Raw genomic sequence first — 27,811 nt, forward strand, 5'->3', positions numbered from 1 at the left:
TATGCTATAAGGGTAATTGAAAATGTTAATTTTAATTGAAACGCGGACATACAACTCTATTTATTGTTTTGTAGATGATCAAACATAATTATGTTCTGGCTCTCTTCACTGCAGTTTTTGTACTGAACGGAATTGGTAAATCTTTATTTTTATGTTTTTGCATATATGTAATCATTTATTAACATCCCTCAGTTGTTTTCTTGACTCCACTGATTGCCGTTTTCTTAGATAACATTTTATTCACAGCAATCCTGTGACTTGAGCATTTGAATTGATGATTCTAATATGACGTGCTTCTTTCGATTTGTGAATAAACCCATGCTCTAAATACAATAAAATTTGTTTGCACATGCGTATATCGATTACTGCAGAATAATGAATTTTATCAAATTGGCATGCATTTAATATATTTCATTAACTTAAAACACTTTCCAAATGCTGGAATGATGCACATGTTGTTACTAATTCATTTATTGACTGTAATGTGTTGCAACTGGAAATTGACATATTTTACCTATATACGATAACCGTTCATGCTGGCTGTTCAAAAATCCTCACTATGAAAAATTACATTACCAGTCGTTTGCTTGTTTATAAACAAAAAAAGTGAGGTTCATGGAAGAGCCTGCACAAACGCTCTTACACTTATACACATTGGATATAGAAATTACCTTAATTATCCTAATCAGAATCGAAATAACTGATGTAAGCTATACTTTTTTGTAGCTTAAACATAGGTAGGCATTATATTCGTGATTATTTTTGCCCGAACGATAGTGAGGGCTAAAATAACAATAAAGTATAGCTTGCATCAATTATGTCTTAAGTAGTGTTTTCGTAAACTATATATTATGATATTAGATATTCATTATCGATACTTCCTGCTTCATTGGATTAAGTGTAAACTCACTCGGGAAAAACAAAGTATAATAAAAGATTTATTGTTCATGGATCAGTTACGGCAAATGTGAAAAGATAAAGGGCAATAAGTACTTCATTTGGTACACATATTGCTTAATAAAATATTATACAACATTTTTAACAGCAACAAATAAAAAATAGAAAAACATTAACAAACAATAAAGAAATATTACCAGCAGAACTCTTCAACCAAAGTTTGAACAAAGTGATCTATAATGGATATCAAGTGACCCGGAAGTGTTTGCATAGATAGAGATCCAAATGCAAATGCAAACGTTAACAATTTTTCTCATTACCTGATGTTATAAACTATCATTATATAATAACATAAGATAATATTTCAACAAAGATCGATACACAGCTGGGTCATCAAAATGTTCGAGTAAACTTCTTTCTAAAGGACTGACTACTATACTTTCTACAGTTAAAATGGACTGCTTCAAAAATATTGTGATGAGATATATTCTATCAGTGGTGTAAACCAGATGTGGATTCTCAAGAATTCGAAAGATCTACTGCTTAATCTTCAATCACAATCTTTGCAATCTTGCAGCAACATAAAGACTTTTGATTTTCCTACGCTTTGCACTACTATTCCGCATGCTCAGTTGAAAGATCAACTTCAGCATCTCATTAAACAGACCTTTTTCTATAAAAATGGGAATCGTAGATACAAATTTCTTGTTTAGGGTTACAATAGGTCATATTTTGTGAAGAACCACACTGAATCTACCAAAAAATATACTGAAGATGATATTATCAAAATGCTGCACATCTAGATCGACAATATATTTGTTGAGTTTGGAGGATTTATATTTAAACAGATAGTCGGTATTCCAATGGGTACTAACTGTCCACTCCTACTGACCGATTTGTTTTTGTACTCATATGAAGCAGTATTCATTCAAAACCTTCTAAAAGACAAAAAGAAAAAGCACCTTGCGAATTTCTTTAATTTCGCTTTCCGATATATTGATGATGTCCTATCATTGAATAACCCATATTTCAGCCAATATTTACATCTCATATATCCCAGTGAACCTGAAATTAAGGATACTATTGATACTAGAAGAATTGTTTCATATCTTGATATTTTCCTTAATATTGACACGGATGGACGACTTCAAACTAAAATCTATGATAAACGGGACTTCCCAATTAACAATTTCCCATTTCTCAGCAGTAACATAACCTCTGTCTCTTCATATGGTGTTTACATATCTTAGTTGATACGTTATGCTCGTGCATGTTCACACTATACGGACTTCATATACAGGAGTGTGCTCCTAACGTAGAAACTGCTCCAATAAAGTTGTGAGGAGGACAGATTAAAAATTATACTCCGTAAATTTTACGGACACCATCATGAATTGGTTGATCCATACGATGTGTCTTTGTCCAAACTGACTTAGGAAATTTTTACCACGTGTTAGATTGTGGTTCGTCAATACTTCGTCTGATCTTTTTATTACCGAATGTGACTGTTTTCCTGAGTGTCAATTCGCATTGCTATAAGACGTGTAACGGTACTTTTCTATCCAACATTTATGTATTTATTTTGATGTTATATTTGTTATTCCCTTCGGATTGTGTCAAATGTCTTATCGTTTGTAGTTATAAATCTTATTTTTCCTGTTGTATTCGTGTGTTATGGTTAATTTGAAAAATTACCAGTTAATTTATTAGATTTTATACGATATATTTCTTTTACAGTTTGATTTAGAAAAAACACCGACATAGCTACCACAATTTTTTATCAATTAGTATTGTAATTTTTTTTGTTCTTAATAAATGTTATATCATTATTACAAACCTAATCTTGAATTATATCCTAATTCTTTCCTATTTTTAGGAAATTTTTAGAAATTCAAATGTGACGTCACTTTATGCGTTGATATCGTTTGCTAACTCTGCTGTGAATTTTTATGTGCTGGTTTAGGTTGTATTATGTATTCGTTTTATTCTGTAGTTAGTCACCACTTCGGTGTTATCATAAATATCTATTATATAGTAATTTTTATAGATTTACTGTGTGCAAAAGTATGAATTATTTTAAATAATAAGGATGTTCTTATCCCAGGCAGAAAACCTTAGTCGTATTAGGCACAACTTTTTGGAACTTTTGGTCTTCAATGCTCTTCAACTTTGTAATTGTTTTGTCTATCGAACTTTTTTTATCTGAGCGTCTCTGGTTAGTCCTGTTTTGACGACACGCGCGTCTGGCGTATTACAGTGACTTGACTGTTAGTGTTGCTATCAAACTATTGCAACCTATTCAAAATTCTGACAGAATTGCAATTTGTTTTATCAAACCCAACAGTTCAACTGGTCAGAATCTTTAACAAACTGTTGAGTCTTAATGTAAACGTGCCAGGTGATAAAATAAAACATACTTACAATCCTATATCATTTTCAGCCACTTTAATGTTGTTGTGAATAATTAGTCTATCAGTTTGTAAAGATACCTTATAGTCATTTTCATGCTAAAGGTGAACTGTTGTTATTTAGAATTGCTCAAAAATGGCCAAATTAAGCTTTCATATAGTTTTTCTTTTGCAAAGTCTTCTATATTCATAAAAATCCGATATCATTGGAATTAAATCATCATATATTTAGTAAAATATGTGTGAAATAACATTAGGTTATTCATAAGTTTACATTGGGAGATAACTTAAAACATTTTAATCTTTTGAATAAAGACTTTTTACAAGAAAAAATGATTATCTTCCAATGGAAACTTCCTACAAACATATTGTAATTTCACACATATTTTACTGAATATGAAATGTTTTAATTCACATAATGTCTGATTATTATGAATATAGAAGACTTTTCAAAAGAAAAACTATATGAAAGCTTAGTTTGGACATTTTTGAATCAATTCAAAGTTCACCTTCATAAAAAACAGATGTGGTATGATTGCCAATGAGACAACCGTTCACAAGAGACCGAAATGACACAGAAATTAACAACTATAGGTAACCATACGGTCTTCAACACTGAGCAAAGCCCATACCGCATAGTCAGCTATAAAAGGTCGTTTAGCATGACAATGACTATAAAATTTATATACAAACTGTTACACTATGTTTTGAATACAAGATTAAAGTGGAATTTAAGTCTTATAGGATTGTAAATATGTTTTATTTTATCACCTTGCACTTTCACGACTTAACTGTGGTTTTCTACAGCAGTTTGTTGAAATTTCTGACCAGTTGAAAAGTTTGATTTTATAAAAGAAATTGTAATATGATCAGAATTTTGAATAAGTTGCAATAGGTGGAGAGCAACACTAACAGTCAAGTCACAGTAAATTACATACATGGTACCTGTTGATAGCTGTTATTCGTGTGTTTCTTTGTCCTATATTTTCTCCCATATCTTTGTATTGTAGTCCTGTCATGTAATGTTGTCATTTTAATGTTATATTTAACATTGCCATAAAAGCAGAAGGTTTGGCTTGCCACAAAACCAGTTTCAACCCACCATTTTTTTTTCTTGAAATGTCTTGTACCAAGTTAGGAAAATGGACATTGTTATATTACAGTTCGTTTCTGTGTGTGTTACATTTTAGTGCTGTGTTTCTGTTGTGTCGTAGTTCTCTTGTATTTGATTTGTTTCCCTCAGTTTTAGTTTGTAACCCGGTTTTTTTTTCTCAATCGATTTATGAATTTCGAACAGCGGTATACTACTCTTGCCTTTATCTAACCAAATGCTCTAATCCTTTTTAAAGTAGTATGGAAAGAAAACATATGTTCCATCTGTTTTATGCGGTTAATTCTGTTTTCTATCACAATTTTACAGGTGGGGCCATAGCAGAGTACAAAAGGGTTTGTTATTACACAAATTGGGCACAGTATCGACCGGATCCTTTCAAGTATTTCCCCGAAAATGTTGACCCATTTCTCTGTACGCATATTATCTACGCCTTCGGAAAAGTTAGCGGCCTCGATATCCAGCCATATGAATGGAATGACGCAGGTCAAAACGGTAAGAAGTACAGTATAGAAAAACATGTTATGAAATAAGTCCCGTACGCACAACACGTGTCTTTTCTAGAATCTTTCCTTGAGCTATAATGGTTTACTTTTAAAAAATGTTATTTGGATGGAGAGTTGTCTCATTGGAACTCGCACCACATCTTCTTATATCTATATAACATACATCAGGTGCGTCTGATATAAAAACGTTTAGCAAACCAAAAATATGAAACATGCCCCTACAAGTAAAAATGGAAGCTAATAAGAACAGCCAAACCAATTATCGTTGCCTCAATTGAAAAAAAAACTCCGCTTTTATGGATTTTATGCGACAAGAAAAGACCTTCATCAGGAACGGTCAAGTCAAATATTTAAAATCCAAAGATGTATAATTGCCGAAACACGCGAAGAGCTATATATAAAAAAAGAGGGAGTCGCATTCCTTTTTAGTACATTCGTAATACTGCATAGTACTGCATTCCTAAGGTATGTCTCATTGAAATTGCAATAACGCAACGGCGACAGTGAAATTTTATTATTGACATACTAGTATAAGGAAATGAGAACATATGTTTTGTTTTTTTAACATTTCAATTGAATTTCCTATCTTGATTTGTATTGTAAATATGTATTTCGTTTGATATTATTTGCTAAAATCAAAACCTTTAACAGTTTTCTGTTCTTTGGTACGGACGTCAATAGTGCATATACATATTGTGTAATACATCTTTCCAATGTAAATTAATATTCAGCACGAGGTTGAGATGTTTTAAGTCATTGTTACTTGTCATCATAATTCGAAATAAATCGCAATTTTGTTTTACAAAAGGCATGTATGAGAGGACAATGGCATTAAAAGCAAAGAATCCAGATTTGAAAATTCTGATTGCCATTGGAGGATGGAATCAAGGATCTGGTCCATTTACAGCCTTGGTTGAAAATGAAAATGATATTTACACGTTTGCTGGAAATTCCATTGATTTCCTCAGAAAGCACCATTTTGACGGGTTAGATTTGGATTGGGAATATCCGGGAAATAGAGGAAGTCCACCTGAAGATAAACAAAGATTTACAAAACTTGTTAAAGTATATACTATTTTGATAAAGTTTGTAATATTAGTTTGTATAGACAGGTCAATTATTCATCTTGGCAAAATATCAAAAATCTATCTTTGACTGATGTATTCATAGTTTTTGAAGTATCGTTCTTCCGGTTTCTACTTGGCAGGCGTCATACTATCTCGAAATTGATACCAGATGGACAAACGGTTCAGAAAATGTTCAAATCGACTCTGATGATAAAAACATCGAGCTATTCGTGAGGGCATCTAACGCCATCGCATGTCCGTCGGTTAACCTTTTAGGAATCGACAGCAACTTCGTGAGTGGTGGAAAATAAAAGCAACAATAGTAAACCGGTATTCCAAATCATTGGCATGCCAAAATATTTCTGAAAGACCCTGCGTACATAGGCAATTTTCATTAACATCAATTTCACGTGAATTTAAATTCATGTGAATCTCACATGAAGTTCAACTCAAATTAGCTTATACCTGAAACTCACGTGAAATCAGTTGATGTGAGTTTCACATGAAATTATATGAATTTTATCCAATTGAAATTCACATGAATTTTGTCCACGTGAAATTCACATGAATTTTGTCCACGTGAAATTCACATGAATTTTGTCCACGTGAAATTCACATGAAGTTTGTCCACGTGAAATTCACATAAATTTTTAAAATAAAGATATTCAAACACCTTCTAACTTTTAAAATTTAAGTAAAATCATGAAAAGTACCAATTTGTTTTCTGAAAAGATCACGTAAAAATAATGTGACTTTTTTCACGTGAGAATCATGTAAATCTCAATTCACATGAAATTCACAGGAAAATGTTCATGTGAGTTTCATGTATAAGCTCGTTTGAGGTGAAACTCACATGAAATTTGTCACAGTAATTTCATGTGAGATTCATGTGAAATTCACATGAGCAAATTTTGCCTGTGTTATGAACTAGTATGTCATTTTTCCAATTGTAAGACCATCGCGAAGACATCTGGTCAAATCGTGTCATCTTCGTCTTAACCTCGTGTAATTATCGGTGCCATACAGTGTTTTTTTTGCCTCGCGAAGACATTACGATGGAAACAAGAAGCTGTCCGATTGTTTTTAGGAGGCTACACGAAGCCTATGTAATGCCGTTGTGTAGCCATCATATTATGATACGTTGTCATCGAGATGGGACCATTGTGTCGACGAAGACAGAACAACTTTTGTACCTCAAGCGTTTTACATATGTCATGGTATCTAACAGGCTTGTCTCTGAACATATTCCGCAGACAGTCCTGATGAACTGTACAGTTTAGAGGAATGTGTAACTGCCAAAAGCTTTTTCACAATAAATAACTGCTCAGTTCCTACAGAATGGCATACTTTAATGATGAGATAATCAAGAATTAGAAGCCAGCAGTATTGCTTCTTTAGACGCATCTCAAAGAAAATGATAAGCAACTCTTACATGACAGGCAGAACCTCAGATTTCTCGTTGTCATAATTTCAACCTTTCTAGTATTCGACAGTTTCTCTATCTCTTTTGGCCAGTGCATAGGAAACCGAGTTCTATAAAATTGAGAATAAACAGTGGGAATATGTTAAAGAGACAACAACCCGACCAAAGAGCAATAACAACCAAAGGCCAAAAATGGGTCTTCAACACATCGAGAAAATCCCGTACCCGAAGGCGTGCTTCGACTTGGCCCTCAACAAAAATATGTACTAGTTCAGTGATGATTGGTCACACAATGGATTTCGGACTGCTATGACTACTATAGCACTTTACTAATGGAGCTGAAGACAGAAGATGAAAGGGCCTTCTACAACTGCACAAGACTTTGCAGAGGCGTCTACGGTGTGGTTCTACGAAGAACGAAGAATATAAGCCAAATTCCACGAACCAGAAAGATGTTCTTTAGGCATTTAGCAATGACAAAGCACTAATTGATAGTAACAATGAAAGGGCAGGGACCACTAGAAGCAACCCAGGAGGGGAGAAAAATTACATGATACCTAGGTTTCTACTTTACCCCAAAATATTTTTTGGTTCCATAGCAAGACAGGATGATCCAGTAATTATTCCCACATAGCAGTGTTAAAAAAATTAATACATAGGCACTAAGATTGTGATGATGAACAAATAATTTTCACATACTAGTAGTGCATTGTAACTTTGAGCAAAATGTGTCTGGAGAAATATATATCATTTCTATAATTTTGATCGAAAATTAATTTAATACAGAAGGGTTTTAAGCCATCGTGACTCTTTATACGAAATCGGATAGCCATTGCGTTGCCTTCATGTGTCCTGCGTAATAACGTAGTAATAAAAAATCAAACCTTTGTGTTGCATTCGTGTGTGATTCGGTGCCATCATGTGACCATCTGGTAGATGGTAATTGCTTCTGCTGATGATTCGCTGTTGACCAAGCTCGTGAACACCTTCGCGCGAAATTAAACATTCCATATTCGTATGGCCATCTGATGTCAATTTTGAAACAGTGTGACACCTGTATTACAACTGTTTTTGGTTACATGTTACGATATTTGTCTTATTGGAGTTTAATGCTTTGTTGGTGTTATCTCTTATCTGAGTATACCCTTACCCTCTGACTGATACTTATTTACTCCCTCCGAAATCGTTCAATTGCAGGATTTAAAATTTGACCTTTACTGAGTATCAGGTTAAAAACAAATCGCAAAAGATATCAGGTAATATTTAATACATCAGTTACCTTCTCTTCAATTTTAACTACCGATTTCTGAAATACAACAAACATGTATTCACATTAAGACCATTTTCAAAAGGTCTATCAATCTTTACTTCAATTCATAGCTCCATGTATACATAAAGGTTCTAACTATTTAAGGCTTATTTCTAAACAGATCAAATTCTAAACTCTTAATATTACACACACAAAAAAAGGAACAATTTTGACAAATTCTAGCTAATTTTCACTTTTTATATTAAAACTATTTACTGAGTATATTTATATCTCTCAATTGATACGATATGCCCGGGCTTGTATTCCTATCATGATTTTCTTGATAGAGGATTGCTACTCACAAGGAAACTATTAAACCAAATGTTCCAAATGGTGAAGCTTAAATCATCCCTTCGTAAATTTTACGGACGCCATCACGAGTTGGTTGACCATTATGTAATAACCGTTTCACAGTTGATATCGGATATGTTAATTATGTCGTAACTACAATACCCTTTCTGTTTTACGAATGTGACCTACCGAATTAGACTATTGACCGGATTTATATTAACATAAGCAACACGACGGGTGCCACATGTGGAGCAGGATCTGCTTACCCTTCCGGAGCTTCTGAGATCACCCCCAGTTTTGGTGGGGTTGGTGTTGCTTAGTCTTTAGTTTTCTATGTTATGTCTTCTGTACTATTATTTGTCTGTTTATCTTTTTAATCTTAGCCATGGCGTTGTCAGTTTATTTTCAATCTATGAGTTTGACTCTCCCTCTGGTATCTTTCGTTGCCGTCTTTTACAATCTTATCCAAATCCAATTTCAGTTAGAAGTAAAGTTTTGTATACAAATTAGTTCAATTTGGTTCATCAACAGGCATTCAACAGCAATTTTCAGGACTTTTTTTCTCGATTTTATTGAAATATACAAAATTGTTGATTTTTTTTTAAGTTAATGATATTGATTGATATTGATATTAAATAAAACGATACAGCGAAAATCTGTCCAATATCTTTTTCTCCATTGAATTTCAAACCGATATTTTATAGATACTGAGAATGGAGTTTGAAATTGAGGCCCAAGCATCTGGAAGAGAAAGATTGTTATTAACTGCAGCCGTTGCCGCTGGAAAGGGAACAGTAGAATCAGCTTACGAAATCTCAAAAATAGCGGCGTAAGTTGAAACTGCTGTTATATGAGATAAATCTAGCCTTCCTCTGTTATTTTTTTTTCAAAATTTCTCAATGGAAGACAATCAAGGTGACAATAGGTCAACACAACATCAAACATTACAAGTCATGCAGGTATATGACAGTTGCTTTTCATTTGTCCCGTTGATTGATAGCGTTTGATTTTTTCAGTTTTTATGAACATCACCTATTTGAATTTACCTTAAAGTTCGTTATTTTTGCTATACTTTTTTATATAGAAAACTCACTATAGAACAATACCAACAAACTCATCGAACTATATCGTAGTTCAACATTGAGTTATGTACTTTTTTTTGTTTCTGTTTCAGTTTTAGAAGCAAGTAAAATTGTTACATAAATTTATGAGAAAATAAAGAATTGTCTTAGAATATAAATTCCCCTGCAGCAATTACAAAATTCATTTATTACAATTATGATAATGTATTAACAAAATAATTAAAATTGTTTTTGGTAATGCTGTAGACTTCAGCATATTTATAAGACTGATTTTCGTGTGGAAGCGATATTCTACGAATCTTTCACCACTCTGTATAACAACTCTTTTTAAATGACTGTCTCAGGTAAGGGTGAAGGTTGGCGTTTCTTATTTTTATAAAGATGAGACCGTTGATTTTCCTGTTTTAATTGTTTACACTAGTCATTGTGGGGCCCTGTATAGCTTGCTGTTCGGTGTGAGCCAAGGCTCCGTTTTAAGGGTCATATTTTTACCTATAATTGCAAACTTTTTATATATTGTGACTTGGATAAAAAATTGTCTCATTGGCACTTATACCACATCTTCTTATTTACATTGTGATGGAAATTTATCGCTTCGATTCCCTTTTTAGGAAATCTTTGTTATTTTTACCAGAATAATGGAATCATGTGGTTTATGATCGAATTGATAACAGTAGTGCATAATTATACCCCCGCTTTAAAAAAAGGGGGGTATACTGTTTTACCTCTGTCTGTCCGTCAGTCCGTCCATCAGTCCGTCAGTCCGTCCGTCAGTCCGTCCGTCAGTCCGTCAGTCCGTCCGTCAGTCAGTCCGTCCCATGAAACTTTCGTCACATTTTTCTCAGGAACTGCACATCCACCCTTTCTGTAATTTGGTATCAACATTTATATATGTCAGCCATACCGTGTGATGCGTTTTCAGATTCATCACTTGACAACTTCCTGTTTACCGAACACTTGTCTGATTTTACACATGATAGCCAAGTTGAAAATTTTCGTCACATTTTTCTCAGAAACTACAATACAAGGATTTCTGAAATTTGGTTTCAGGATTTATATAAGTCAGCTATACCGTGTGATGCGTTTTCAGATTCATCACTCGACAACTTCCTGTTTACCGAACACTTGTATGGTTTTACACATGATAGCCAAGTTGAAAATTTTCGTCACATTTTTCTCAGGAACTACAATACAAGGATTTCTGAAATTTGGTTTCAGGATTTATATAAGTCAGCTATACCGTGTGATGCGTTTTCAGATTCATCACTCGACAACTTCCTGTTTACCGAACACTTGTATGATTTTACACATGATAGCCAAGTTGAAAATTTTCGTCACATTTTTCTCAGGAACTACAATACAAGGATTTCTGAAATTTGGTTTCAGGATTTATATAAGTCAGCTATACCGTGTGATGCGTTTTCAGATTCATCACTCGACAACTTCCTGTTTACTAAACACATGCATATTTTTACAATATTAATATTATCCACTTGCGGCGGGGGTATCATCAGTGAGCAGTAGCTCGCAGTTTCACTTGTTAATTATTAATCAAAATTGATTTATGAATGGAAATCTAAATATTTATATAATCACAGTGATCTAGATTTCATCAATTTAATGGCGTACGACCTTCATGGTTCATGGGAAAAGAAAACCGGTCACAACAGTCCGCTGTATGCTAGAAACGATGAAAAAGGAGACGAACGAACACTCAATTCGGTAAGGATTAATGTATAAGATATTAAAGAAAAACAAATTTGGAACACATTTGTAACAGTGAGAGATTTTGTGTTGTGTGTTTTCTGTTCAATAGAATTCAAATTTTAACAAACAGAGCATCTAAACATAATTACGGCTGAATAGTCCAAATCAGCGACGTACTGATATAACAAACAACCAACGGAAAAGTAAAGTAATTTAGTTTCTATTATATTATTTCAGCCTAAAACAACTCGTAAGGTCTTTTTGTATCGCAAGGAGTAAATAAACTCCGACATACTCCTAAAGAAGTAAGTAATGTTACTTGCAGTTTTAAAATAAATAAAACATTTTCGATCAGACTAAACAGCGATATTACGTTAGTAGCTTAAAAAAGGGTTTTATTTGATTGTACATGTTGAATTATAATGTCTAATGAATTTAAGTGAAAGTCATCCATTTCTTTTTACAACAAATTTATCCCGTTATACCAACATAAAACAGTATTGCACATAATTTGATTTAAAGCCATAATATAAATCGAGTATTCAGATTCAGATTGTTGGTAGGACATGATTTGTAGGTAACACTAATTTGATTGATTCTTTTTTTTTTAAATAAATGTATCATATACATTTTAGGACTGGTCTGCTCAAAATTGGGTAGATCAAGGAACACCAAAAGAAAAACTAATTCTTGGAATTGGAACTTATGGTAGATCATTTAAGTTGGCAAATTCCGCAAACAATGGATTTGGTGCCGCAACTGCTGGTCCAGGATCTCCGGGAAAATATACAAAAGAAGATGGCTTTCTAAGCTACTATGAGGTTATTGTTTTACAAGACATTTTTCCTATATTTATTTTATTCTTTTTCAAAAATAGAGCTAAATAGTAAAATTAGGATATCTGGTATAATTGCAAAAGAGACAACTATCCATCAGAGTTAAAAAGAAGTGGCAGTAAGCAATTATAGGCCATGATACGGTCTTCAACAATGAGAAAAGCCCATTTCGTATAGTCGGCTATAAATGTCCCCGACATGAAAAATATTGCAAGAAGTTATGAGCGGGGTTGTATTAGCATTAAATGATGTATACATTTAACACTGGGGTTATTGAGTAAAGAATAACATACTCTCTTGGTTGATACATCAGATACAAGAACTTGTGGTCTTGATAATTTCCAGCACAATTATCGAACTCTAGACCAGAAATCAATCAATCAAAGATAAAAAAAAAAAATCAAAATTTTACTCTAGGCAATATGCAACCATTGAAGAGGTCCGTAACGTTGGACATATGTGTAACTTGTTTGTTTGGACATGTATCCTCTTTAACCCAAATGTACAAATAATACCTATTTCAGAAAGGAAAAATTAAATACTTTTTCCTGCACTTATTCATCGGCGATGGTTGTTTCATACAGTAGCATCATCAAAAGAACAGTGAGACACGATATTTTGCAGATCAAACAGTAACGGATTTTCTTATTCTATCCACACTTTGGTATCGATGTTCGAACATTTTATTGAATTCAAACGTACAGTGAATTAAAAACCAGCAGCAAAATAAAGGTTATCAACTGGATCAACATTTTGTATAAATATACAAATATAAAAATTGGTAAAATCATACGAAAAATGTTTATTTAATATTTTAGATTTGCTCAAACGGATGGACAAAAGCATGGAATGATGAGCATAAAGTTCCATATGCATATTCTGGAGATCAGTGGGTGGGATACGACAACGTTCGAAGTGTAACACTAAAAGTGAGTAAGAAACAAGTTAATACGTGTTCACGCCGAAAATATATATACGGCGCATGGCAGTAACTGATCCAAGATTTGAATAATTTAAGAAATACTATGTGGAATAATATCGGCCGCAAGACAAAACAGTAAACCTCGGGTTTGGCACTTGACGATACAAACCGCCGGCATTTGTTATATTGGCAAGAAGGTGCTATTCTGTTAACAGAAGTAACAAAAGTTCCTCTAGTGGAATTAGAGTAAACGAGGAGCACGACCTCGCACTTACGATTGGCCATTACCTTAATAATGCTTTCCCCAGTTTTCGAAGAATAAAATAATTCAAAACTGGTAGCAATTATGAACCGGTCGCTCTGGTATACAAAAGTAGACATACACTTGTAAAAAAAAAACACAACTTTGCTGTGGTACCACAGGTAATATGCTGGCATATGGTCTAACATAGAATTATAGGGTCATGACCTCCCTGTCATCTTGCCAGATCCTGCCAAAATGAGTAGGTCTATACACACTCATCCCCAAGAAAACGAGTTTACTACATGGTAGTTTGTGCTGAATTATCGACGAACAAAGTTTGCAAAATCTCAACTCATACTCAAGCTCATTGTGCATTGTTCAAGAAAGCATCTTTACATCAATGGTCTAATTCGCACGAGGTGCCACGCAGCATTGTGTCTATTAGTATCATCATTTACTCTTTTTCGCTTTGAAATTGCCCTTTTTCCTAAGTGATACCATAACTTAATATTCATTTGTCTTATTTCTCTTTTGAGGCTTCATCACTGGTGAGGATGGAACTGGATTGTTGAAAACTTTTGGCAAAATTTTAGCAAGGTTCCTTATCGAACATTAGAAAATTCTTAACATGACGTACGTATTATAGTGACGTCACACAGTGGAAAAGTCACACACACGTACAAGGTTAAGAATACGAAAGTAGAAGGGCTCGAGAACAAATACGGAATTTAAACGTTTATTAAACATGAATTATCAGTAAATTGATAAACATTTTTATGTAGGATTGATACCGTAAGTTGTGGAAGACAATTACTTAATAAAACGTAAGGCAGCAAGATAACTGGATCAACATTTTGCAACGTACCAAAAAACATCAAAATTTGTTAATAGTCAAAAGTACCTTTGATAAAAATAATTTTACAACTGCCTTATACAAAGTGTTTCTTGTGTACCCTTGTATTTTTTACATTTTTTTCTATTATGTCTATTTATTTTGTTCACGCATTGTTGTGAATATAAGGGAATGTGATGCGACTGTCATACAAGTGAACAGTTCAGCTAGATATAAAATCCACGTTTAATGCACCAGAAAATGCCTGTACCAAGTCAGGAATATGACCGTTGTTTTCCATTCGTTTGATGTATTTGAGCTTTAGATTTTGCCATTTGATTCGGGACTTTCCGTTTTGAATTTTCCTCGGAGTTTGGTATATTTGTTATTGTACTTTTACCAGTCTCATGCCGAACCTAATAACCTATATAAAAATGAAGATGTGATATGAGTATGTAAACAAAGTCACTGAATGATAATATGTGAAACAACTTTCAATGCTCAAATAATTCAAAATGTTCTCTTGAATCTTCGATGTTCAACTGGAGAATGTTTCTTTTTAGTTTTTTGTAGATTGGTTGAATATGTTCGCAATATTTACATTTTCGTTTATTTTTTATTTATATTTTTTGATAAAATAACTTTTAGATACATAGTAGTTCTTGTACAGTAAATATTTCGAAAGGTTTTTACAAATGAGCAATCTTCATTGACAAATAACAATTTTCAGGCAAAGTATATCAAAGAGAAAGGACTAGGAGGTGCTATGTTTTGGGCTCTTGATTTGGACGACTTCATAGGGGATGAGTGCGATGACGGCGTTTATCCTTTGATATCAGCTGTAACAAAAGAGCTCACAAATAATGACTCTCCAACGGGTAATGATTAAATGCCTTGATAATTAGAAGAAGAAAAACAAGTTGCTTTCTTTAAAAAAAGAAAAGCAATACATGAACCTAAGAAGTCACCAAAAGATTGTTGCTGAATTTGTGTTTGCTTTCGAATTGAAATAATTGACTGTGAATATAAGAAGCCAGTTGAAAGTATATATTTACAGCTTCTATTTGAATAGTTATTTTAAAGCTCGACTATTTTATTTATTACTTGGGAATGTACATAATTTTTCCGATTATAACCCTTTGGCAAATCCTAATTTCTACTAACCGGATGACTTATGCAAATTGCACAAACCTACTCAGTTTGCTTTATAATGTGGAATTTTGGATGCATTTATTTTATCTATCATATCTTTATATTTTGTTTCCTATATGAATGTCTTTATATTCTCAACTCGTATTTGAAGCTGTCTTTACTCATGGTAGATGTTGTATGCGGTGCAACCTGTGGCATACAATTGATTGGGACCTCTTATGAAGAGACTGATTTTGGTCTCATAAAACATCTCAAATTTTTAAAAAGGATTTCCTGATTTTACTTAAATCAATTCAAACATTCTACAGTGAAACTTAGTTTTGCCGAAGAATTTCTTAATTCAGAAGTTTATAAATACCTGTACACACTTTCAAAATAACCAAATTTATATAAAAAGGTATGTAGATATAAAAAGATACCAGAAATAAAATGATGTACGCCAGACACGAGTTCAGTAGACACAAAAAAGCACCATGCCAGTGACGCTCGAATGAAAAAAGTTAAAAGGCTAAATACATTACAAAGTTAAGGAATCTATTCCTTGTGTAGACAATCCTTAGCTTTTCGAAAAGGTCAAAGTTTATAATAGGACAGTGACTCAAAAAAGAAACAAAAGGGAAACAACTCGAGGTCAGAATACCGTTAGAAATGATGACCGTGCTTGAAAGTCATATGTGAAGCTCTTTCTTCCGTGTCCTGAATTTAGATAACAAAAACGAAAATAAGCTTTCACGAGTGAATTTAATAGTATTGCATGCAAGTCGTATCTTAGCGCACGAAATAGTAAATAGAAAGCATCTCACTGATACTAAGGAAAAGAATACGCATTTGCATCATCACATATCTTAATCTAATAGTTGAATTCGAATGTCAAACGGCCTACATTAAATGTTTTGACTCCGGATTCATTGACATTTTATCCGGAATTTTTGAGAACGCAAACCGATAGTGTGCTTTTGAAATGTGATCTACAATGTGAATGCATCAAGAGGTGTAGGATAGTTGTTCAACACATTGAATACAATTTTCAAAACCGTACCATATAGTACAAATATGTAGATGCTATACGGTTAAACTATTAAAACAAACAAACAAAAATTGAATTAAAATTTTATAAAAAACTAACGTTCCTGTTATTATTTTATTTTCAAATTCTTTTGAATATACATTGTATATAATATCAATAAACACGAACGTCAAGTATTTACGAATGGACAGTTTATTTATCGAATGAATCTACTTTTAAATTCTAACATTCCACTATGTGAATATATTACTATACAAAATATAAGCAAAGACTTCTAAATCCATACTAAAACGGTATGAAATAATCAACATCATGGTTGTAATTAAATTTAGTTGTGATTATTGTAAATTATTTTTACGGTTGTTGGGAGTTGCAAGGATTTAAAATCATGCTTTATGAATTGAAAACACACAATTATTTTTATTCACGACCGTTTAAAATTTAAATATTTACTAAATTTATCGTACTTTCCGTTTTATGGATATATTACAATACAAAAAATAAATAATAATTACTCATAAAACCTAAATACTAAAATGGTATGAAATAATTAACGTAGAAATATAATGATTATTGTTTATAAACATTTTTTTTTGTAGGATACAAGAATTTATTTACATTTAATTTTAATGTTTTCTTTACAAAAGAATATTTTAAAATACCACAGCAGAGTATCTTGTAATATAAAATACTTATTTCTTAATTGCAACTCTGAAAATATTCTGATTTCAATCATTGTTAGTTTCTTCAGAAACATAAATACAGTATATATTTTGTATATATTTCTTTGATTCCGATTGAATACTTTTGATAAGAATATTGTCTTTCTTTTTTCCGATCTAATATTAATATGTTAACCAGAATCTTCTCTCCCATAAGTCTATGATGAAATACACACTCAGTATCCCGTGGTTAAATCTTCAAACATAATTAGTTCACATGTTATCGAGACAACATACAATACCACGTTATAATTGACCCAGATACACACAGTGTACAGTGGTCGTTTTAAAACAAATATAATTGCGTCGTCAAGGGCCATCAAGGGACCATATCAAAGACGTAGATAACAACCTGTTAAGACCTGTATAAATGACCGAAAACTTTCGAGACGTTCCGAGAATCTTATTCTGACTTCCGGCCAAGAGATATCGAGTGGCCCATAGACACATCCAAAACTCGCCAATATATAAGCATGAACCCCTCAGGGGGTTCATGCAAAAACAATCATTGAAACCACTGGGTTTTTCATATAAAAAAGAGGGCGACAATTGTATTTACGACTTTTATTCATATTAACAAGTACCCTGATATTTTAAAAAGCTTATACATGTCAAATCAAACCATCAGTGGCAAAAACAAAACAGCTGAGTCAAATAAATATTTCTTTCAAAAAAATCCTTTTGATAAATTTAGACATTACTAGGTGTAAGATTTGATAAAATCCAACGTGCTTGTTTGAGACTATTTTTTTTTTAGATAAAAATAACCTTTTAAATTCATCAAACAAGAACCATGACTCCACCATAGTTCTTCCACTTCAGATTTTTATAGTTTGTTCCTATGTTGTACTGCTATTAAATTTACTGACCTGACTATAGATATAAAGTATCACACATTTTTTTTTCTATTGGACTAACGATTGCAAGACAACGATGAGGAATTCTACCGCTAAGAATAGAGACTGGATGGTACATTGGTGAACAACGAAAGGAACGCATTTGTAATTTTAGTATCAAAAACAGCATTGAAGACGAATCACATTTTTTTTCTTGGCTGTTCACTTTATACTGAACTAAGAAATACACATTTCCAAGACATTATATCAGATGTCAACTACTTGCAAATGAGCAAAACATTCATTCATACTGCTTTTGATATTGTTTTCCATTCTTCTTGTATCTACATTATTTCACATGCATATATTATTTCATATTCGATAAAAAAAAGACAATGTTGGGTGCTTCCGGAAAATTCTTTTTTTCTGTAATTCGATAAGCATTAATGCATAAATCGAATCTATAAAGGGTGATCATTGTTATTGTTTGATAACCATCCAGTGGTTAATGTTAAACGCATATACTGGAAGAGAACACATTACCAATAGATCCAATATTTATATATTCTGCAATGCAAGTAGCTCGGGAAAAAGGAGGTAATTTAATAGTAAAGCTTGAAATTAGGATATACATGAAAATTGTTTCTTTTGTTCTTCAGTGTACATATATCGCTATGCCTTATGCCTTCCTACTCGAAATTCATTTTGTCCTCCCTTAGAAATCTGGATTGTCCCTCTTTTGCAATGTGTCGATAGAATTATTATGTTCTGATAAATTGTTTTTTTACCGGAAAATGTATTAGATTTATAAAAATAAAATTATAATGTTCACAAGTTTTTAAATTCAAAAGATATCTATATGGCCCAGTGTAATACATTTTGAAATTTTGAAATATTTGTTTTCTTAGCTGTCGGAAGCAATTTTAACTTCAAAAGATTGTGTATGTACATTTCATCAAATTAACATTTTAAAACTTATTTAATGGTTTAATTTACAGGTTCTCACAGAGTATGTTACTTCGACAACCAGGCACAATATATCAAAAGTCCGTATACTTTTAAAGCCGACCAAATAGATGGAAACCTGTGTACTCATATAATCTATAAATCTGTAAAAATAGTAGGAACGGAAATCAAGCCTACAGAAACTAATGATCTAGGAGATAGTGGTAAGTAATACGGAAGCTTTGGGGTGCCATGCAAAAAAATACAACTTGTGCGCACAAGTTATATCTATAATAACTAACTTGTGCACATACTATCATCTGAGCACAAGTTGTAATTTTATTTTTGCATGACATTCCAGGGCTTCCGTATAAAGTAATATAAACAATACTTTCTAAACCAATATGTTACATTGTTTTTGTATTTAAAAAAGATGATTTAATAAATATTATGAGCCTTTTGGCAAATGTATACCAATTAAGGCTTCGATGAGCTGATCAATTACACAATAGGAATTTATTTAGGACATACATTATTTCATTATACACATAATTTAAAAATTGTTCATAAGTCATACCCAGCTAAGTAATGGGATATTTAGATTTTTCTGTGACAGAGAAGAGTTTGATAGTCAGTCTCTCTCAGATCCATAAAGGGTTACCTATATCGTCATACATGACAAGCCGACAAGTAATGTGTTTATACAAGCGTGCACAAGTAACGTAATAATATATAGCAATTATCGACAAACAATGAGTTACCGGCTCCTGATGTGTTAGTGTTAGATGGTGGCTTAGATTATCACTGATTTGGGAGAAAGATTTCAGAATGTCCTGAGTTATTCTATTATTCTATGAATGGTACATTATTATGCATTACTTATCTGTTTTAAATTTACGATCATGATTATTCATGATCTTTGTTAAAATACATTCCTTTTCGTGTCTTAGCGACATTCCAGATTTGTTTTCATTCGTTTTTTTTTAATTTAAGGTCAGTACGCCGAAGTTTTTTGGCTAAGAATGGGTAAGCCTGATTTAAAGATTCTTCTTGGAATAAACTCAGAAATGGTAGACCCATTTAGTCAAATGGCACAAACTGGTGAAGCTATGGAAGAATTCATTGTAAACGTACTGCTGTTTGTCAGAAAGTATGATTTTGACGGCATTGATCTGATGTTTGATTTCCAAGGTTCTCATGGTAACAAGGTCAAATTTACAGACCTCATTAAGGTGTGTACAATAAAAACGTATAATGTTAATGTATTCTATATATATGAGGATCCAGGATTTTGCAAGGAGGGGTGTGTGGGGTCGGAAACGAGGCAATGTTAGGAGTGGGACATGTAAAAAAGTCTATACATTAATTTATATATATAGCTTCATAAATGGTCCTTTATTTTACACCTTATAAACTGGTTTTTGTCTCCCACTTTATATGATCACGCATATGTACATTTATTTTGAGATGTACTTGATTTAGTTATATCATTCAAAAACGTCATATCAGTTAAATAAACATTTCATTTCTAATGTTCGTATCAATATTTGTTATTTTGGAATGTTTTCTTAAATGTCTTATTTTCGATCTATGAGTTTCAATGCCTCTCTGGTACCTTTCGTACAACTTTTATAATATTTAGAACAATCTACATTTAAGGTTTTTATGCTTTCATTATGAATGTTTTTGATGAAGTTTTGTCAAAGGACTATAATTCATGTCCTCACAGTGGCCACTTTAGAAATAAAATGTATGTTTAGAATACTGAACTATCACCTTGATTACTAATTTATTCATATAGTAGATTTATTACCATTATCAAGCTATATCAAGATATACACAATGTAGTGTAAATATTATAAAATCTCCCCTTAAGGAAAAATGTTTTTTACAGCTAAGATAGATTTTTAACGGAATAATAAAACGAATATTATTAGCAATTCTGAGAAAAAAGTGTATATTTAAATTTTTAAGCCCTTTTATACTGAGGTTTTTCTAGGACAACAAATTAGCAATTTAAAAGCAACATCATTTAACCTTACATAATATAATTATAATTCTATACTTATACTTATTTTTCTGTTTATATATGTTCCGGACCATATGAGTATCTGGACCATACGCGTATGGTCATGACCATATGGGTATATACTCATATGGTCCGACCATACGCGTATGGTCGGACTGTACGCGTATGGTCGGGGTAATCAACACGTATACTTTTAAACTCTTCATTAGGTGTGACCCTTCTGGTTGTTACGTCACTAAAATGTCATTTTATTATATATTCAAAAAAACTTATTAAAAAAAGCAGTTTCACACAGTTAATTATACTTACTATTTGCTAGTACAATTATAAGATGTCAAAATTAAATGAACATAATTGTAAAAGGAATTTTATTGTTTAAAGTAGGTGACCTCACCGGCAAGGATCATGATAATTTTTAAGGATCATGATATTTTTTAAGACATTTTTGAAAATAATATAAAAGTAAAATATCAAAAGTGTATGTTTCTTCATTTTTTTTCTATTCTTTATTTCTATACTTCTATTTTAATCTTAATTATAATACCGGTAAAATAGCATTTAAGAGGCATAAAATAGCCACTGCCTTTATTCAATTTGATCTGTGATATTCATTTTACAATATTGGAGATCTAGAGTTTCTTAAAAACACCGTAGACACATAGGAATTGTCCGAGTCGATATCACTGCACGCAGCCAAAACAAGCAATCGCAGAATAGCTACATGTATTGCACCGTGTGAATGTAATTCTAAGTATACAAAGCATACATCGGAATACAATTAGCGATGAAAACTAAGATCAGCTGACTGTGGCATCTATATTTAATGTTTATGTAGCTTTTGAAATATAAGATTAATACTTTTTTTTGTAAACACATTTTTGTTTTTTAATATTAAGTTTATTATATTAAATCTATTGTGTATTTGAAAAAATACCTATATGGCCAAATACTAATATGGCCCGGCCCGTTAATTACGAGTATAATACTCATATGGTCCGACCATACGCGTACGGTCCGACCATACGCGTACGGTCGGACCATACGCGTATGGTCGGACCATATGAGTATACGCATATGGTCATGACCATACGCGTATGGTCAAAATACTCATATGGTCCGGAACATATATTTCCTTACCAGTCCATCGCGACTATGTCCGATAGAGGTAAAATGCATTTCTATATGAAGAGAACGTGCGATTTATACATGTATTTGGCAATCACTTTTAATATCTTTTATTTTTTTAAGTCAATACGCAAAATATTTGATATGGATACAACCATCATGAGTCGTCGTCCCTTGATTATATCAGCACGAGTACCACCGTTTGAAGTTGATGTCATTTCTCGATACGATGTGGCTTCTTTAAGTCAGTAAGTAGATTCTGCTTAATTCACATGTAAGATATATAGGTAGTATCTTTCTCCCATGCAGAGAGAGAAAGAACCGATTACTCTGCATGGGAGATTGTTTTTATCCCTGTCTCACAGATTTATAACACTTATCTCCCTTTGCTCATACTTTCATGAAACATTTAGAAACATATTTTGATCGATTAGCTTAAAAAAATGATGTAAGAACCTTGAGTAATGCATATTGTATAATCATAAGAAAAAAGTAAAATCACAAAAATACTGAACTCCAAGGAAAATCAAAAAGGAAAGTCCCCTATAATCATACCATCATAGAGGTACATTTACTTAGTGAGTGATTAAAAATCATTAAATCTTGTTCGTTGTATACACTCAAAGATTTTCGGCAAATTGATGACATTCAGGTTGGTTTTTTTTTTTTAAATTTCTACAGTATATGTCACATCTAGTTTAAACATGTCTATATATTTTTTTCCAGATATCTGAACTTTGTCAATCTAGCAGCATTCAACTTTAACAGAGATTATAAAAATACTATTGTTCATGGAAGTGCTCTAGATGCCGATACTATGAATTCGTTCACAAATAATCTGAATGTGGTAGGTTCTAAACAATTGTCAAGCGCCATTTTGTCAGGGAGTAGTATACTTAATTTTTGTGTATATATTTTTAGAGCAAGTTTGGTTTTATTCATATTGTATATTTGTTTCTGAATAAAATAATTATTTCACAACTTGAAGCGTATGAAACCCAACAATAATGGAAATTAATACAAACAAGACTCCATTTTACATCCGCCAAACCTTATTTACACCGTTGTTAATTCTTACCGATAAAAAACATGATCTGCTTCCTTTCTGATGCACCTGAATTCACCCTCGGTTTTTTTATGTGTTCGTGTTTCTCAGTATTTATTTTCATTAACATTGCTTTATCAGTTTATTTTTCTACTTATGAATTTGAATGTCCCTTTAGAATCTTTCGTCTCTCTTCTGTAACAGATAAAGTAGTTAGCAGGCGTGATTAGAATTATCATGTTAATAGTGCGTATATTTTTATCCAATTGTTTCTTAATAATGCGACATTGTTTATAAATATGAATTGCTTTTAATTGCCAGAAATCATCCATAAATGTGTGGCTTAATGCTGGATTACCAAGAAACAAACTGGTAGTTGGAATACCTGCATATGGCAATACATACGAAACTTCACCGGGAACACATATGGTAGGAGCTTATGCATTTGGACTAGGAAATGAGGGACAATGGAGCCTGCAGCAAGGAAAACTGGCCTATTATGAAGTAATTATTCGTACTTGAACTTGTTTACAAGCGATTCTGTCTATGTTTAGCTTTATTGTAAGATATACTCCTTGTAATACAACCTTAAACTACTGGCGAGGGGATTTTGAACGAATTTTCGTTGTAGAATTAACAAGTTATCGTTAGTTAATAACAAAAGCTTGTTTTATAGCTGACTGTACGGTATCAGTTGTTCTCATTGTTGAATGCCGTACGGTTGCCTATGATTGCTTACATCCTCTTCATTTTAACTTTGGCGGATAGTTGGCTCATTGGTAATCATACCACAACTCTTTATTTTTGAATAACAGTCAAACACACTAGAACGTTACGGTAGTGTGTGATATTCCACATCATATATAACCATCATTACTATATCCTGCATATAACTTGTCATCTAAAATTATATCATATTGATAGCTAAAGATATGTGTTTTCTTAGGTTTGCATGAATATTGGTAGTTACTGGACTCAAGTTATGGACACCACACAAGGCGTGCCCCATGCATATTATTATAATCAGTGGGTTGGGTATGATGATACGAGCAGCGTACAACGAAAGGTAAGAGCTGTGAAACTACGTTCCCCTCTGCAATTCTCCTAAAAAAGTTTTTTCCCTTTCAGATAGCAATTTATAATAACTAGTTTTTGTTCATTGTATTGTACATAAATCAGGTCGTTAGTTTTTTTTGCTTTATATTTGTCATTTTTGATCTTTTTATGTATGTCAAAGATACCTAGTAGCTGAAGACTAATTATGTAGTATTACACTGTCTCTATTAAGACGGAGTGTTTTGAAATGATACCGTATTTCTACATCCAGTGTTTATAGATGACTACAGCTGTATATATCAGGACGGACAATAGCTACTATTGCCTTTAATTGATTCAATGTGTCGTAAACTCACAAATTAACAAGCAGCATTATTAAAATTACAATACAAAATGTATTCCTAAAACGACACTAATGCTTTAAAGTCACACGAGGAATGAAAAATAGTTCATTTGATTAAAAAAAAAAACCACCAAATATGACGAAATTGGATAACCAATAGTATTTCAATGAACTCGTTCTGACATGTCTATATTTTAATGTAGTATAATTATTTTTGTGTCAGTACACAATTGATGTATTTGGCGTCTCCTTTCCTACGATTCTGAGTATCGGTTGTTTTGAAAACATACCGGAATTTCCTTGTCTAAATTTCGGTCAAGCGATTTTCCGCCGGATTTTCCAAAAAGTTCATCTGCCAGTTTCATTCCACATGATTTTTTGGTGAGAGTAGTGACCATTTTCCCAAAAAGTAAATGATTTGTGTTTTACCCAAGGCCTTTTTAATCTTTATTAATATTAGAAAGGTTAAATATTACGTGTTTGTCTTCAGCTTTGAAGGTGGTGCATACTTCTTTAACTAATCTAAATTATTAGTAGTACTGCTCACGAATTTATTCGTTTGTTGTCTGTTATCAATGGTAAAGATTTGTAGTGAAAACGTGTCGTAAATTTGTCATTTACTTATACATTATTTGTATCTGCGGCTGGCATTTACAAGCTGCGTATTATTTTTTTATTAAATCTTTGATTCGTGAAGTTTTACACATATTCTTACATATTTATGTACCACCTGCAAACTGTGAATTGAATGAAATTACATCTTTTACCTAGCAGCAATGATGAAATAATGGTATAAATGCCAAAATATGCGAGTTTTTACTTATCAATACGTATGCACATCTAATACATGAAAAACCCTAGGGATTAAGTAGAAAGTTTAATGTGTGACACACAAACCAGGCCAATTAGGAAATGGTAAACTTTTCAAAATGAATCCATTGAAATCGATACATCTTGTTGTTATTTTTTATTTTCATTCATTTTGTTATTTTGTGTCACAACTATAAATGTGTAGTTTTATGACAATACAGATTTTATTTGAATTGAATTGTTATACGTTTATGGAATTGAACTTCTTGTATAATTTCATTTCATTTCAGGTTGAGTACATTCTGCAAGAAAACTTGCTTGGAGTAATGATCGATGATTTAGGAATGGACGACTTTGCTGATAATTGTGGTGATGGCAAATTTCCATTGTTGTCAAAAATTAACGACGTTGTGTCGACAGCTCCAACACCAATAAGACCTACTGTTGGTCCTTTTACAGCTCGCCCTACAACTACCAAAGCAACTACAACAACTACCAGGACGACCACAACGCACAGACCAACAACTACAACACCAAGAAAAACAACACCAAGAAAAACAACGACAAAAACAGCTACAACAACGATGGATCAACTATCTGTTAAATGTGGATTAGATGGTTAGCAAATTTTTACAACACTGGGTCGATACCTCTGCTGGTGGACTATCAGTCCCCGATGGTATCATCAGTTCAATAGTCAGTACTTCGGTACTGCCATGATTTATAACAAACCTATCTAAAATTGTCCGTTAAATTTTTTTGAAATTATGAAGAAGCTAAGGTTTCAACTCCCTCAGGCAAAGTTGTCTTAGATGGATTTAGTTTTTTTTAGGTATTTGGTCAATTAGCTCTTCAACTGTTTCGGTACTTATACATCCTCGGATTTCAAATATTTGTTTTTGGGCATTTCTGATGAAGGTAAACCCAGAAAAGCGCTTCTGACGAATGCAATTAATAAAAGTGTTGTTTTCAATTTTTAGCATAAATGATAGAAAAGATCAATGTGGCCTTTAGAACTTGCCATACTTTATTTAGCACAAGACAACATCGAACTTAAATGTAAAAAATAGTCTAAAATTACAAAAAAAATGGCACCATCATTAAGCATATGTGCAATGTTTTTATCGTAAAAAGTTTACTTATTTCGTTTAGTATAAATTATAATTATCTGTATTTCTCATCTTATTTATTCCTTGATGCCAAATTTTGAAAATAATCATGATTTTCAAATTCTGTCACGGGTTCGTTTGAGTAATAATTAAATTTATATCAAAAGCTAGTACAAATACAATATTACCTTCATTTCTAGGTCCTACACCATGCAGACATGGAGGATTCTATGCAGATACATGTGACAAGAATGTCTACTACCAGTGTTTACATGGTAGACCTGTAAAACAACGTTGTAATTGGATTCTTGTATGGAACCAAGCAGGAAAACGATGTGACTGGGCAAAAACTTTTAAAAGAATAATATATCACAAGAGGATATAAACATTGTTTTATCATCTTTTATTTTTTTTTATAGTTTTCTCTGTATTTCAAATCATATTAAATTTTCCATGTTTATTTCATGTTCAAGTTAAATTCTTCTGAATGTCACATTGAGTCCATTATTGACCTCAAAGCAGCACGGCCACAAATTGCTTGCTTATTAGAAAAAAAAAATACTGTTGACTTGCTTGCGTCTTGGTTTTGTAATGAAAAAAGCCCTTGACATTAGCCAACAGTCAAGAGAAGAGAGAAAACGTCCCAGCAGAAAGGAGAAACACATACAAATAAACAATTTACAAAGAAAACTTAAGGTGGACAGTAACAAACTGTTTAAAAAACCAAGGTCAGAAGCACTAGAAAGGTTGTAGGTCCTTCTCAACTGCGTTAACGTCAAGGAGGGGCGAAAAATAAAAAAGACAAACAAACAAATAATAGTACAGAAGACACAACATAGAAAACTAAAGACTAAGCAACACGAACTCCACCTAAACTGGGGGTGATCTCAGGTGCTCTATAAGGGTAAGCAGATCCTGCTCCACATATGGCATCCGTCGTGTTGCTTATGTAATAACAAATTCGGTAAATAGTCAAT

The 27,811-nt window shown here is 32.6% G+C and overlaps 2 protein-coding genes across 2 annotated transcripts in view; both read left to right on the forward strand.

Moving 5' to 3' along the window:
- LOC143045578 (chitin-binding domain protein cbd-1-like) overlaps positions 1-27,811 on the forward strand; it is a 49,224-nt gene that overhangs the window by 1,411 nt on the left and 20,002 nt on the right. The gene's annotated exons all lie outside the window — the stretch shown is intronic.
- LOC143045576 (putative chitinase 10) lies at positions 80-27,327 on the forward strand. The gene is made up of 16 exons (XM_076218177.1): positions 80-135; positions 4,726-4,911; positions 5,731-5,987; positions 9,717-9,841; positions 11,693-11,816; positions 12,437-12,622; positions 13,456-13,566; positions 15,366-15,513; positions 19,371-19,541; positions 20,311-20,549; positions 22,595-22,719; positions 23,198-23,318; positions 23,838-24,020; positions 24,463-24,582; positions 26,016-26,343; positions 27,035-27,327. The coding sequence occupies exons 3-16, from the start codon at positions 5,733-5,735 to the stop codon at positions 27,217-27,219; spliced, it is 2,421 nt and encodes an 806-aa protein (XP_076074292.1). The 5' UTR covers positions 80-135; positions 4,726-4,911; positions 5,731-5,732; the 3' UTR covers positions 27,220-27,327.

This window comes from Mytilus galloprovincialis, chromosome 9 (genome assembly GCF_965363235.1).
Source record: "Mytilus galloprovincialis chromosome 9, xbMytGall1.hap1.1, whole genome shotgun sequence".
NCBI classification, from domain to species: domain Eukaryota; kingdom Metazoa; phylum Mollusca; class Bivalvia; order Mytilida; family Mytilidae; genus Mytilus; species Mytilus galloprovincialis.